This window comes from Carlito syrichta, unplaced genomic scaffold, assembly GCF_000164805.1.
Source record: "Carlito syrichta isolate Samal-C Ts95f unplaced genomic scaffold, Tarsius_syrichta-2.0.1 Scaffold307155, whole genome shotgun sequence".
NCBI lineage: Eukaryota > Metazoa > Chordata > Mammalia > Primates > Tarsiidae > Carlito > Carlito syrichta.
The window spans coordinates 244,956-257,773 of record NW_007251251.1 but is presented as its reverse complement, the minus strand read 5'-3'; the positions used below and the strand labels follow the sequence as shown (position 1 = coordinate 257,773).

General features: G+C 48.7%; 1 protein-coding gene across 1 annotated transcript in view; it reads right to left on the bottom strand.

The window, feature by feature from the left end:
* The window catches only part of FAM117A (family with sequence similarity 117 member A), a 69,899-nt gene that overhangs the window by 9,887 nt on the left and 47,194 nt on the right, over positions 1 to 12,818 (bottom strand). The window contains exons 2-3 of the mRNA XM_021715489.1: positions 10,106 to 10,275; positions 1,096 to 1,191 (exon numbers count right to left, since the gene is read on the bottom strand). Coding sequence (XP_021571164.1) covers positions 1,096 to 1,191; positions 10,106 to 10,275 — 266 coding nt within the window. The remainder of the gene's footprint in view (positions 1 to 1,095; positions 1,192 to 10,105; positions 10,276 to 12,818) is intronic.

The window sequence follows — 12,818 nt, the reverse complement described above, 5'->3', positions numbered from 1 at the left end:
AGAGTGAGATTCCAACTCAAAAAAAAAAAAAAATAGTTGACTACACTAAACAAGGATGGGCTCGCAAGGAGGAATCTCAGATTTCATCTTGACTCCACATCCTGTGACAATTACAGGTTCTCATCAACAATTCTGAATATTATCTCCATCACATGTGTCATTCTAGAGTTTCTTGCCCTCAGCTGGAAAATGCTCAGGGAAGGCAAAGCTTTGAGCCTTCATTAAACGGAATTCAAAGATGAGATCTGCTGCCCATAGCCATAAAATGCATGCCTAGAGCCAACAAGAAAGCACTTTCAGATTTGCTACTGTGGCTCACTCAAACCACGACTCCCCACCACATTTAGTATGAATAACTTGCTTCTCTGATCAGTGAAAACTTTAAACACTTTTTCTTTCTCCCTCACCTTAAACCCACAGTGTATTCACTTTGTATTTTCCCACTGATCTCAGCAACAAGGAGGGCAGAAGCAACTTCCTCATGTAAAGGGGTTGAGGGAGCATCCTAGCGAGTTGACCCTCTCAGGAGCTTCCACCCAGCATGTCAGGAGGAGCTGGTCGGGAGTCCTGGAATATTCTAGACTATGGCTTTCTCCACTTAACCTCAATGACTTTAGCCCTCCTAAGGGAGAGGGAGGGCCAGGGAAACGTGTTTGGGAACACATCATTATTTTTCCTTCTTTTACAAATAAGGCTGGAAGAAGAGTTAAGTAATAAATGAGCTTGGGGGCTTCCAGTTCCCAGGAACTCACTCCCTGGCTTCCCCCAGTCTCTGAACTGCCTGTCTGGATCCAACCTCTAAGTCAGGCGAGAATGACAGTAGCTCTAGCCCTGTGCTTGGGGCTAACAGGCGCCAGCTCTCTCTGGACAAGCCCCTCCCTAAGCAGGAGAGCCTGGGCTCCTAAGACCCGGCGACCAGAAGGCGGAGAGTCAGCTAGGAAAGAGGCACCTCATTAGGAAGAGACAGGCGAGATGAGGCGAGACGAGGCAAGTGAGACTAGACTGTGATTCCGCTTTGGAGCAGATGCAGCCCATGGTGCCTGGGGATACAGAAGAGGCAGCTATCCTCGCCCAGGGGTCAGAGAGGGCAGCTACCTCTTTCCGGTGGTCTGTGCTGCCCCAGGACGCTGAGCGCTTGTGTGTGCAGGAGCTGGCCCGCTCACCTTCCAGTTCTTGCCAGGACAGGGGAGTCTGCGGGGGAAAAAAACACAGTGAGACAGAGCAGTGTCCCAGGAGGCCCTGGGGAACAGACACACCATTTCCTGGGTCTAGGAGGGGGCCTTGTGAGACCTCCTCTCTCCTCGGCCTCCTAAGCACCCCCAGCCTGTTTTCTTTTAGGGCCTCTCCACCTGCACTGCCTCACCCCAGTTTACATCCTCCAGCAGACCTTCCTTGGCGACCCAGTAGGGCCAACCTCCTCTTTGCTCTTTTCTTTCAGAGTTTATACATGCATGATGTCCCGAGGTATTCCTGGTGCTCCCAATGGTGAGCCGAACCAGCTCCAGAAGAGCACAGGCTCAGGCAGTCACTGACATCGTTACTGTCTCTGAGTCTAGCACAGGCCTGGCTCCTGGGAGCCAAATGAAAACAAGTTAATAGACATGAGTGCATTAAGGAATCATTAATTGGTAAAACACGAAAAAGGTCAGCACAGGTCCCTGCCCAAAGCAGGAGACTATTGGATAGTATGATGCCTCCAGCTTGTTTCTAGATTTTTCCTGCACACAGAGGAAGTGTTGGGGGCCCCAAAGTCCTCCTGACTAAGTAGAGGGGAGACACTTTCAGGAAGGAGGGAGCCAGAGTTCTGAACCGAGCCCTGACTTCTGATACCCTCCAGCCTGGTCACTCCTTCTCCTCTTCCTGGGCCTGCCCTGCCCTTGTGAGAACAAGGCTCTGGGCCCACCACCCGGTCCCCTGCTGCACAGAAGACAGAGCACTCAAGATGGAGGCGGGGGAGCTGTAGAACCACTTCCTGAGCCCCCACCCAAGGGAGGAAGCTGTGGGCTCTAAGCATGCAGCTGAAGAGGCCCAGATCCCTCCCCACCACCAGTGTCCCTGCTTCCATTCCAAGGGAGGGACCAGGGGGAACACTCCAGTGGAACCAGTTCGTCCTAATGTCTGCACAAGCACAAGCTGCCAAAAACCAAGGCCTGGGAACCGTCTCCGCCACGAGATCTGCTGACCTCCCCAAGAGGTTGTTGCAAACATAGCAGGGGGAGGATAGGGAGACCCAACTTCTCATCACCCAACAGCTGCCGAGAGGAGCTTGGCCGGGGAGTCCGAGCAGGCTCTGAGAGCAAGCACCATGCGACAGCTGCAGAGGAGAGGGGCTGCGGGGACTGGGACTCCCTGGCTCTTCCTCCTCTCAGCTGCTCACGGATCAGCACCTTTCCTGGGCTGTGTGACACGGCCAGGGAGAGACGACTCCCTGACTCCTGTGTCCTGATGCTGGCATCACGAAGGAGAGTACCCAGAGGTCCATTCCCCTGATTCCTCCTTTAGGAAAAGGGCAGACAGCACGTCCTTCAGGCCCAGGTCTTGAGCACACATCCTAAGGCTCTCAAGACAAAGCTGGCTCAGACAGTATATGGAACCAAGTGACTGATCTCCCTCCAGACGACCATGGCTCTAAATCAGGGTATTATCAGACAGACCCTCAGAAAAGGCCGTCGCAGGCACCGACAAGTGAGGAGGAAGCTCCCAGTCACCACGCAGGGCCCTCCCTGCTTAGGGCTCCAAAGCCAACTTACAGATGACTAGCTCTGCTCATCAAGGCTCTGAGCCCCACGCAAGCCTGCTGTCCCTGGAATGGTGGCAGAGGCTCAGGAGGAGTGACAAAAGCTAAGGGGATGATGATGCCCATCTCCTCTCCTCTAGGAAGTCACTGTACTCATTGGTGGGTGGGGTGAGAGGGAGGAAAAGGCAGCGGCATCCAGGCTGCCACTGTGCTGCTAACAGCTCATGTAAACCTTCAAGTGCCTTCTTTCCTCCAGGACACGTGAGGGGTGGAAGAAGAAATTTTGGTTAACACAGGAGCTGGCAGGACGTGACAGTCCTGGCGGCCAGGATCATCTCCTCTCTCCATCTAGCTCATCTACCCTCCCTGCTCGGCAACATCTTCCACCACTACCGCCTACTCTGTGTAAACTGTCCTACTAAGGTCACCACTTTGTGACAACATCTACCCCTGGGTCACTGAGATCAGCATCTGACCCTTCACCTCCAGGGCTCTCTATACCTGGTTCTCTGTCCTACCCAGGCAAACACAAGTGTACCACCTCACCTTACCCCTGGCCTTCAAGCCTGGTCTCCCCATCAGTGGATGGCCTGCTCTGCCAACTATTCCTAGACTTGTCATCAGCAAGCCTTTCCTAACATGTCTACCTTGGGCTGATTGCTCCTTTTCTCTGTGTCTCCTCTGTGCAGATGGTTCTGGGTACATATCATATATGCATTCAACAAACAGTTACAGAATATACACTCTATGCCAGGTACTATCCTAGGTGCCAGAGACACAAGTGCACAAAACAGCACACATCCTTGACTCCTGTGAGTTTATTAATTGAGAAGACAGTTTAAATAGTGGTAAGTGCTCAGGAGAAAAATATAGCAAAGAAAATAATAAGAACTCTGGGCAGGAGACATGATTTGAAGTGTCAGGGACATTGGGAAGTCCCCAAGAAAAAAGTAACGTCTGAATAAAAACATGGAGGAGATTAGAAATTGAGCCATGTGGACATCTGAGGTCACAGTGATCCAGGCAGTGGGAACAGCAAGTGCAAAGGCCCTGAGATAGCAGTGAGCCTGCCATGTTTGAAAACTAAATGGAGGCCAGTGTAGCTGGAGCAGAATGAGTCAGGGGCAGAATAGCTGGAGAGGAGGTGACAGGTTAAAAAATGCCCCCCTACCCTCAAGATATCAGGAACCTATAAACCTTACCTTATATGGTAATGCTTTTGCAGATATGATTAAGTTAAGGGCCTTGAGGTGGGAAGATTATCTTGGATTATTTGAGTGGGTTCTAAATGCTATTACAAATGCCCTTATAAGAGAGAGGGAGAGGGAGATTAGACACACACAGAAGGGAGTAAGACAATATGACCACAGAGGCAGAGATTGGAGTGATGTGGCCACAAGCCAAGGAATGCCAACAGTCACCAGAAGCTGGCAGATGAAAGAAATGGACACTCCCCAAGCCTCCTGAGAGAGCATGGTCCTGCCAACACCTTGATCTTGGCCCAGTGAGACGGAACCTAGACTTCTCCAGAACATGAACAAATACATTTCTGCATTTTTAGCTACTAAGCTTGAGGTAATTTGTTAAAGCAGCCTCAGAAAGCGAATGTGGTAGGTTATCCTGTTTATGAAGATATAGACATGCTGGCATTGAGTTTTATATATTTATTTATTTTATTTTAAAGATGTGGGGTTAGGCATACAAGTGGTTATCATACAGGTAAAGTTGGGCCTCCCTTTGGTCCCCACTTTGCCTGGCATTGTGCATTCTTTTTTTTTTTGAGTTGAAGTCTCACACTGTTGCCCAGGCTGGAGTGCAGTGGCACACTCATGGCCACTCCAGCATCCACCTGGGCTGGTCCTGAACCCATGGGCTCAAGCTATTGTGCATTCTTAAGGCACGCATGTACGCATGGGTGGGCTGTAGCCTCTCCAACTGGGCTGGGAGCACCAAGAGTAGAGACCATGGCCCCCTATTTCCAGGGTCCCTCTTTGAGGGCTCACCATGGAAGTTTGGACCAAGATCTCCTCGGAGCACAGAAAAGTTCCAGCTAAGGATGTGTACTCTCCAAAGAGCTAATCTTCTGGCCACAATGGATCCAGTCATGCTGCATGGCTATGCTGTAAGAAGTCACTATAGATGACTCTTTGGAAGCAGGGAAGAGCTTGAACTCAGCAGGCCAAAAAATTGTGTTTGTCAAGGGAACTCACACATTGGAACAGACTTATCCAACACCCTGGCCTGGGGGAGCAGCTGCGGGAGAGATGGGGCAGCTTCTGACCGTGAGTGGCAATGGCCAGCTGTGCGGATGATGCTCGGATTGTGCAGAACTGGGCATGGTTACGCCAAGGAAGCCTTGCCTGGGACTGAGATCCTGGAGCAACATGTGCCCAGAGCAACAGGGCATGGGGGTGGAGGGCAGCTTCCCAAAGGGCCACCTCACTATGATGAGGAGGAGGGGCTGCAGGCGGCTGGAAACCCTCCACACTGGGATAGCTCTCTCAGCCTCCAGCCCAGCTATGCTCCATGACCTCAGGCAGGAAGAGTCCTGGCCCTCGCTGTTTCCAGTGACCCTGGCACCTGCGTAAGCTCCATGTGCAGCGCCAGGCTGGGCCTGGGAACAGAGCCTGCTGTATCAGTGCGGGAGTGTTGAGCAGCATGGTGCCTGGCCTGGCGCGGATGGTCAGCAACCACGTGTTCAACTGGAATTCTGCAGGGAATCACTGTTAGGTCTCTCCAAACAAAAAGGTAGGAAAGGCTCTGAGGGTGGTTACAGGCTAACACTGAGATCTCTGGCTACAGATGGCCAAGGCCACCATCTCTGGCCCTACAGTGACTGTGAAGCCCTCAGATTTTCCATCATGGCCCCCATTTTTGAACATTCGGTACTGTTGTCAACCCATATGCTGAACGACTAGCCCTGGTCGCCAGTCTGGAAAATAGGCGCTGTGCCCAGGCCCCCACAACCACAGAGTAAAACAGTTTGTTTGTTTTTTTTTGAGTTGGAGTCACTCTGTCGCTCAGACTGGAGTGCAGTGGCCGCTCCCGGCCACCGCAGCCTCGACCTGCTGGGCTCCGGCGATCCTTCCGCCTCAGCCTTCCAAGTAGCTGGAACTACAGGTGAGCACTACCACACCCAGCAGATTTTTTTGATTTATTGTAGAGATGAGGTCTCGCCAAGTTGCCCAGGTGGGTCTCGAACCCGCGGGCTCAGGCAATCCATTCACCTCAGCCTCCCAAAGCGCAGGATTATAGGCTGAGTCACTGAGCCCACCCTGTAAAACAGTTTTTAAAGGTCTGTGAGGGTTAGACTGGATCATGTGTCATTATTGTTGGGGCACTGGCTGGGAAAAGGGAAGGACAGTCACAGGTAAGGAAAGACACAGAAAGGAAGTCCTCCCAATGAGCACACTCACCTTCACCTTTGGCCTTCATGACATACCATGAGGTTTGCCAGAACTTAAGCTATTTTTTTCCCAAATGGTAAATCAGGGCTAAAGAAAAAAATATCATATTATCGAGGCTTCCCCACCACACCTGGAGAATGCAGAGGAAACGGGACTGGGCAGGGCAGGAACCCAGGGTCCTGCCTGTTGGCAGGTTGAGATCAGCAGGGGAACTTTGCTCAGTCATTCCAGCTATGGTGAGACCACTTCCTCCCTCCAGAAAAGAACACGAAGACTCCAAGGTTTTGCAGAGCAAGAAGGGACGGGGTGACCATGGCCACTGGCACATGCTGCCCTCACCCAACCTGGTCTAGGCCCAGACACCAGGAGAAGCTGGCCCCAAGTATTTGGTGGCCAGTTCTGGTTTACCAATTGATCTTATCCATTCCTCCATGGTTCCTCCTGCAGCATCTCCAAGGCACTTCTTCCTCAATGACCACAATCACACCTCCTCCCCCTCCTCCTTCCTAAAACAGCGTATTTGCCACACCCTTCTTCTTCCCTTGCCCCAAATATTTGGGTATCTCTGCTCTCCATGTCACACTGTACATGGCCTGAAGACAATCCTCTGTACCTGTGTTAGAGCTTAAGACACACCAGGAGGCAAATGCTGGGATTGCAGGCCTATTGGATACATTCAAGAACAGAGACTTTTGCATCATCTTCCACACTGGGAAGAGGCTTTGAGTCTACAGCATTCCTGATTATCTTAACGGCAGGTATTCTGTGCTTCTGCCCAAGTCTGAAGCTGGCTTGGAATGGGCAGAGCCCTGGCCGCCTCTTGGAGGTTCTAGTGAAGGAGTAGCTTAGCCTGAACCATACATACCTGTGACTGCCAACTGCACTGCAAGGCATGCCTCCAGGAATGCCAGGCTCTGGTTGCTGGTTCTGGGTGGGTGGAAGTAAGAGGAGAGAGAGGGTGGTAGCGGGTACCCATCAGGTGGGGTAGATGCAGCAGAAATAAACGACGACACTGAGTGGCTAGGCGAGAAAGGGCAGAAGGTGGGGGGTGGGGTGGGAATAGCCGCCCTCCATCTCATAGCAACTGAGGAAAGATTCTGGCCTCAGTGCATTTTTAATAGCCTGAAAGCTCGCAAGGACTTTGGTAGAACTGCTGCCCCTCCGCCCTTCCCTACACGCCCTGGTACCTCCCCAGCAAAATCTCTCCTTAATTCCAGTCCTTCCTGGGTGAGACGCCAGTGCTCAGCAGGGAAGGGACATAGCTACTCAGGGTGATGACAGGCGGGCCTCAGGCTTTCACGATGTAATACTAGTGCTGAAGAGGGCAGCTTGTGCCAGGCCAGGGGGCTCGAGCAAGAAACTGAATGGAGCCCAAAACCTAGAAGCAGAAAACTCCCAATAGACCAGGATGAAAGATGGGTAGAGTACATACTTTGGTTTGGATGCCTATGTTGATCAGAATGCTCCTACCTCCTGACTGCAGCCACAATATTGACAGGTTGCTAAGAGTTCCTCGAGGGCTGGAGCCCATCCCGGGGAAAGAGGAAAGCTGGATGGCTTGGCCTTGCCAGACCCACGGAGGCGCATCACTGACCTCTGTCTCTCTGTGGCAAGAAGCCCAGACTTGTTATATAAAAGATCTGGCCTGCAGCTGGAGCCTGAGCAAAAACACACAGCTGAGAGCCCATGCCTCCAAACCCAGCCAGGGAGCATCTGAGGCTGGCTTGAGTTGACAAGGAGAATGCTGAGGAGTGGGACGATGATTTCCTAGAAGGCTGGCAGCAGGAAATGACAGAGATGGAGACCGGTGGGCTCCACAGAAGCTCAAAGGGGGCTGCAAGCATGAGTTCACACACTGGAAGCAACCTCAGGTCCTGCTCCTCCAGGAAGCTCTCCTTGATGAGAAGCACAATTTGAACTGAACATTCCCCTCAAAGGAGAAAGGAATGTGTGTGCCCAGGTCTGTGAGGAGGAAGCATAAGTTATCCTACTTGCCTTTCCAAAGGATAAAGGGAACAGTTCTGCCCGGGGATCCCAGGAAGTGACCTACTCTGCCTGCTACCTGGAGTGTATTCTTCCTTCGTGTTCTGTTCAAAGCTCTAAAAAGGGCCACCAATTCTAATTGCAGCAAATTCTTGTTGGTTCAAGGTAGGGTATTCCCATGAGAATTCCCCTCCTGTAAACTTTGCCAGATATTTGACCCCAGCTCATCCCTTGGCTGGCTGTTCACTGGCCTTCATGGAAGTGGAATCCAGATTCACAGGGGCCAGATCTTGTCCTCATTTCCTGATTCTTCATTCCAACATGCCCAGAACAGCACTGGACATTCAAACATTCACTAACAACATTTGAAAATGAATCTTACTAAAAAAAAAAAAAAAGAAAGAAACCAACAGGATGTAAAAAGAGGAGTGGAGTGAGCTGCTCTGAGCACTTTCACAGCCATCTGGCCATCACACTCCACCCAGTTTGCAAAGGAAGAACTGACTTGCCTAAGCTCACCCAGAATGAAGGGCTGACCCTGGCCTCGTGTCTCTTCCACCCTGTTTCCACTCATCTAGGAACAACTCGCTTACTCTGAAGTTGAACAGGAATGAGTTGAAACCTAGCAGAAGGGAGATTTGACTCTTCACAACTTAACTACTGAGAATGTTGAAGTCCTGAATCAGATTAGGAAATATCTTTGTATAATTTTGTGTATGAGATGACTACTTGCTCATGCTCACACTATCTTATGCAAAAATTGATAAGTGAACTAGATGATCTGTGGAGATTTTTTTCTTTCTTTTTTAAATTGGAGTCTCACTCTGTTGTCTAGGTTGGAGTATAGTGGCACATTCACGGTCACGGCAACGTTAACCTGCTGAGGGGATCCTTCCACCTCAGTCTTCCAAGCAGCTGGAACTACAGGCGCACACCACCATGCCAGGCTAATTTTTTTATTTATTGTAGCAATGAGGTCTCACTAAGTTGCCCAGGCTGGTCGCGAACTCCTGGGCTCAGGCAATTATTTTGCCTCTACTTCTCAGAGTGCTAGGGTTACAGGCGTGAGCCACTGTGCCCAGCTTGGAGATACTTTTCAAGTGTGGGATTCTTTTTTTTTTTTTGAGTTGGAGTCTCTGTCGCCCAGACTGGAGTGCAATGGCCGCTCCCAGCCATTGCAGCCTCGACCTGCTGGGCTCCGGTGATCCTTCCGCCTCAGCCTTCCAAATAGCCGGAATTTCAGGCATGCGCTACCACGCCCGGCTGATATTTTTTTGATTTAGTGTAGAGATGAGGTCTCGCTGCCCAGGCAGGTCTCGAACCCGCGGGCTCAAGCAATTCACTCACCTCAGCCTCCCAAAGGTGCGGGATTACAGGCTGAGCCACCGAGCCCGGCTAAGTGTGGAATTCTTAATGCAAGGACTGTCTAAAGAAAAACACTGAAGGAGAGGAACCCAGTTCCACAGTACTCTAACAAGTCCGTGGAAATCTCAGACTGGGCTGCTGGCAAGGAACAGCTCTCCCTTATCTGAGAAGTTTCCATTCCTATGGCTCTGATGGGATCTTTCCTGGCTCAGCTCAGTTTTTGGCCACTTCTTCCAGTTGTCTGGGGAATGCAAACTCAACTGAATGTTGGCCTCAGTTTAATTTTAGCAAGGTAAATCTTATTTTTTAAAATCTAGAATAAATTCCAAAGTCAACTGTTGATTACCCACATGCAAATACTCAAAACGAAACTGAAAGACCCAGATTGACTTGTCTCTTCCACTAGTCAGGTGGAATGCAAACACATTTTCATGTAAGTTTACAAAGAAAAACAAGCTGGTAAATGTCAGGAGAGGAAATGCTACACGGTGGATACATAAAACCAAGTCACTGCAATGATTCAGAGTCAATTAAGCAGACCAAAGGCCTCCTCAGCCAGCCCTCCTGCCCCATCCTTATCCCTCATCCCATTACCTGGGTAGAGCTTCATTACCTGGGTGGCCTTGTCATTGGTACAGCAGGTGAAGGCCCCATCGGCATCCCGTGGCCACTGGCCCAGAAGGTAGGAGCTGAGGATGGTGTCCAGGGAGAATGTACGTCGGACCTGGGGTGGCTGAGGCCTACACACTGACTTTTCTGGGGCCACCGAGCACGGGACGCTGGCTGGAAGAGAGCACAGCCCACACAGCTTGACATCAGCATAGAGGGAGATATGGTAACCAACCTTCTCTCTTCTAGGAGATGTGGCCTGACGGCCATGCGGCCTGACAGGACTTTGCTGACTGCCCTCCTAGAAGAATTTGAAGTGGCCTACAGAAGCACATACAGTTTGACAAGAGCTGTCCTGACTTCCTCAGCTAGTCTTTGTCATGGGTAATAATTTTTACCATTTTACTTTGGATTTAGAGGTTACTTGATAAATGTCCTCTATTGTTTCTGGTTCCTAATGAACTGTGAACTCCTAGGTTGCACACTGAGTTTCCTGAGAGGACTGTTTTCCAGCACTCAGGCCAGGAGTAGTGGCTCACACCTGAAATCCCAGCATTTTGGGAGGCCAAGGCAGGAGGAACACTTGAGCCCAGGAGTTTAGGACCACCTAGGCAGCATAGCAGCATCCTGTCTCTACAAAAATAAAGGCCAGGCTTGGTGGCTCAGCCTGTCATCCCAGCACTTTGGGAGGCCGAGGCGAGTGGATTGCCTGAGCCCAAGGGTTCGAGACCAGCCCGGGCAACTTGGCGAGACCTCGTCTCTACCATAAATCAAAAATAACCTGGGCATGATAGTGCGCGCCTATGGTTCCAGCTACTTGGAAGGCTGAGGCGGAAGGATCACGGGAGCCCAGCAGGTCGACTCTGGGGTGGCTGTGAGAGTGGCACTGCACTCCAGCCAAGACGACAGAGTGAGACTCCAACTCAATCAATCAATCAATCAACACTCTAAGTGAACAAAAACCGTGTTTTCTCCCATCTTTTATCTCCTGCCCCTCTTACCCTCTCCAGCACCATTGCAGAGTTCCTAATTCATCCCTTTAATTGAAGGCCTCTTGGTACTTCCTTTAGGACTGGTTAGCACCCAGGGAAACTAGGTGACTGAGCTGATGAGAATGATATACTGTAACTACTTTCAACTACCTAGGATTGAGGAATCCAGCTTAGGAAAATATCTAAGTCATTTAGTTCTCTTCTCTGTCTCTGAATTCTATCTAAATGGGACAAAATAAAGCAATTATAAATCCATTTATTTTGTTGTTATCTTGGTTAAAGCTTTCTAGAAGAAGGCAAAAGTTGAAACTGTGGATAAAATGTAAGGGTCCTGGAATCTTTTGGAAGTTTCAGTCACCTGAGTTGCCCCTGTTTTCCATAGTCACATTCAAAACACTCTACCAACTTAAGATCTATAAAGGCTATCTCCTTTAAACAGAACAAAATGTTTTTACATCTGTAATAATTCCTTGCTAATTCATGTGTATATCAAGCATAGCCAAAAGAGGGGGACTGTCAGTATAAATAAACTTGAAGAACTTTATATTAAAAGACACTAAAAGGTTGACAGTTCCTCAAAACGTTAAACATAGAATTACCATATGACCTAGCAATTCCACTTCTAGTTATATACCCACAAAGAACTGAAAGCAGGAACTTGAAGAGGTATTCATACACCCATGTTCATAGCAGTATTATTCACAAGAGAACCAAGAGGTGGAAGCAACCCAAGCATCCATGGACAGATAAATGGATACACAAAATGTGGCCTATCCATACCATGGAATATTACTTAGTCTTAAAAAGGAAGGGAATTCTGGCACAGGCTACAACACAGATGGTGCTGAGTGAAACAAGCCAGATACAAAAGGACAACTACTGTATAATTCTACTTATATAAGGTACCTGGGACAGGTAAATTCATACAGACAATAACAGAATAGAGGTTGCCAGGAGCTTAGCAGGAGGGAGACATAGTTATTGTTTAATGGAGACAGAGTTTCTCTGGGATGATGAAAAAGCTCTGAAAATGCCTAGTGGTTGTGGTTGGATGACATTTTGAATGTACTTAATGTCAGTGAACATAAACTTAAAATGTTTAAAACAGCAAATTTTATATTATTTATATTTTACCACAATAAAAAAAGACACTACCTCCATCCTCCAAATTCATTTTAGTATTTACATACATTTTGACATAGTTGTAATCAATAAGAAATTATACCAGACTATATTATGCCTGGTTCTATCCATTCCATATACCCATTTCCAAGTATCCACAATCTACCTATTTGTCATTTTAAAAAACTATATGATATGCCATCAGGTTGCTATGAAGTAGTTTGCTTAGCCATTCCCATAATATTGAAAATTTGAGGGATTTCTCTCCAATTGAATATGATATCAAACATTACTGCACGGCCAATTCTTACTCTGTTTTTATCTGCTATTTCTAGGTCATCTCCCATAGCCATCATATGATATGTGCTCATTTAAAATAAGTTAATGATTTGTAATTATAAAAGTGTGACTTGTAGAAAAGTCAGGAAATATATGTTAAAAAGAAAAAAAAATCCTCATCTTTCAACATGCAGATAACTGATGTTAATACTATGAGATATATACATTGTTATAGGACTAACTTTCTGTATATGTTTAAAAAATTTGTTTTTTTGGTTTTTTTTTTTTGAGTTGGAGTCTCACTCTGTTGCCCAAACTGGAGTG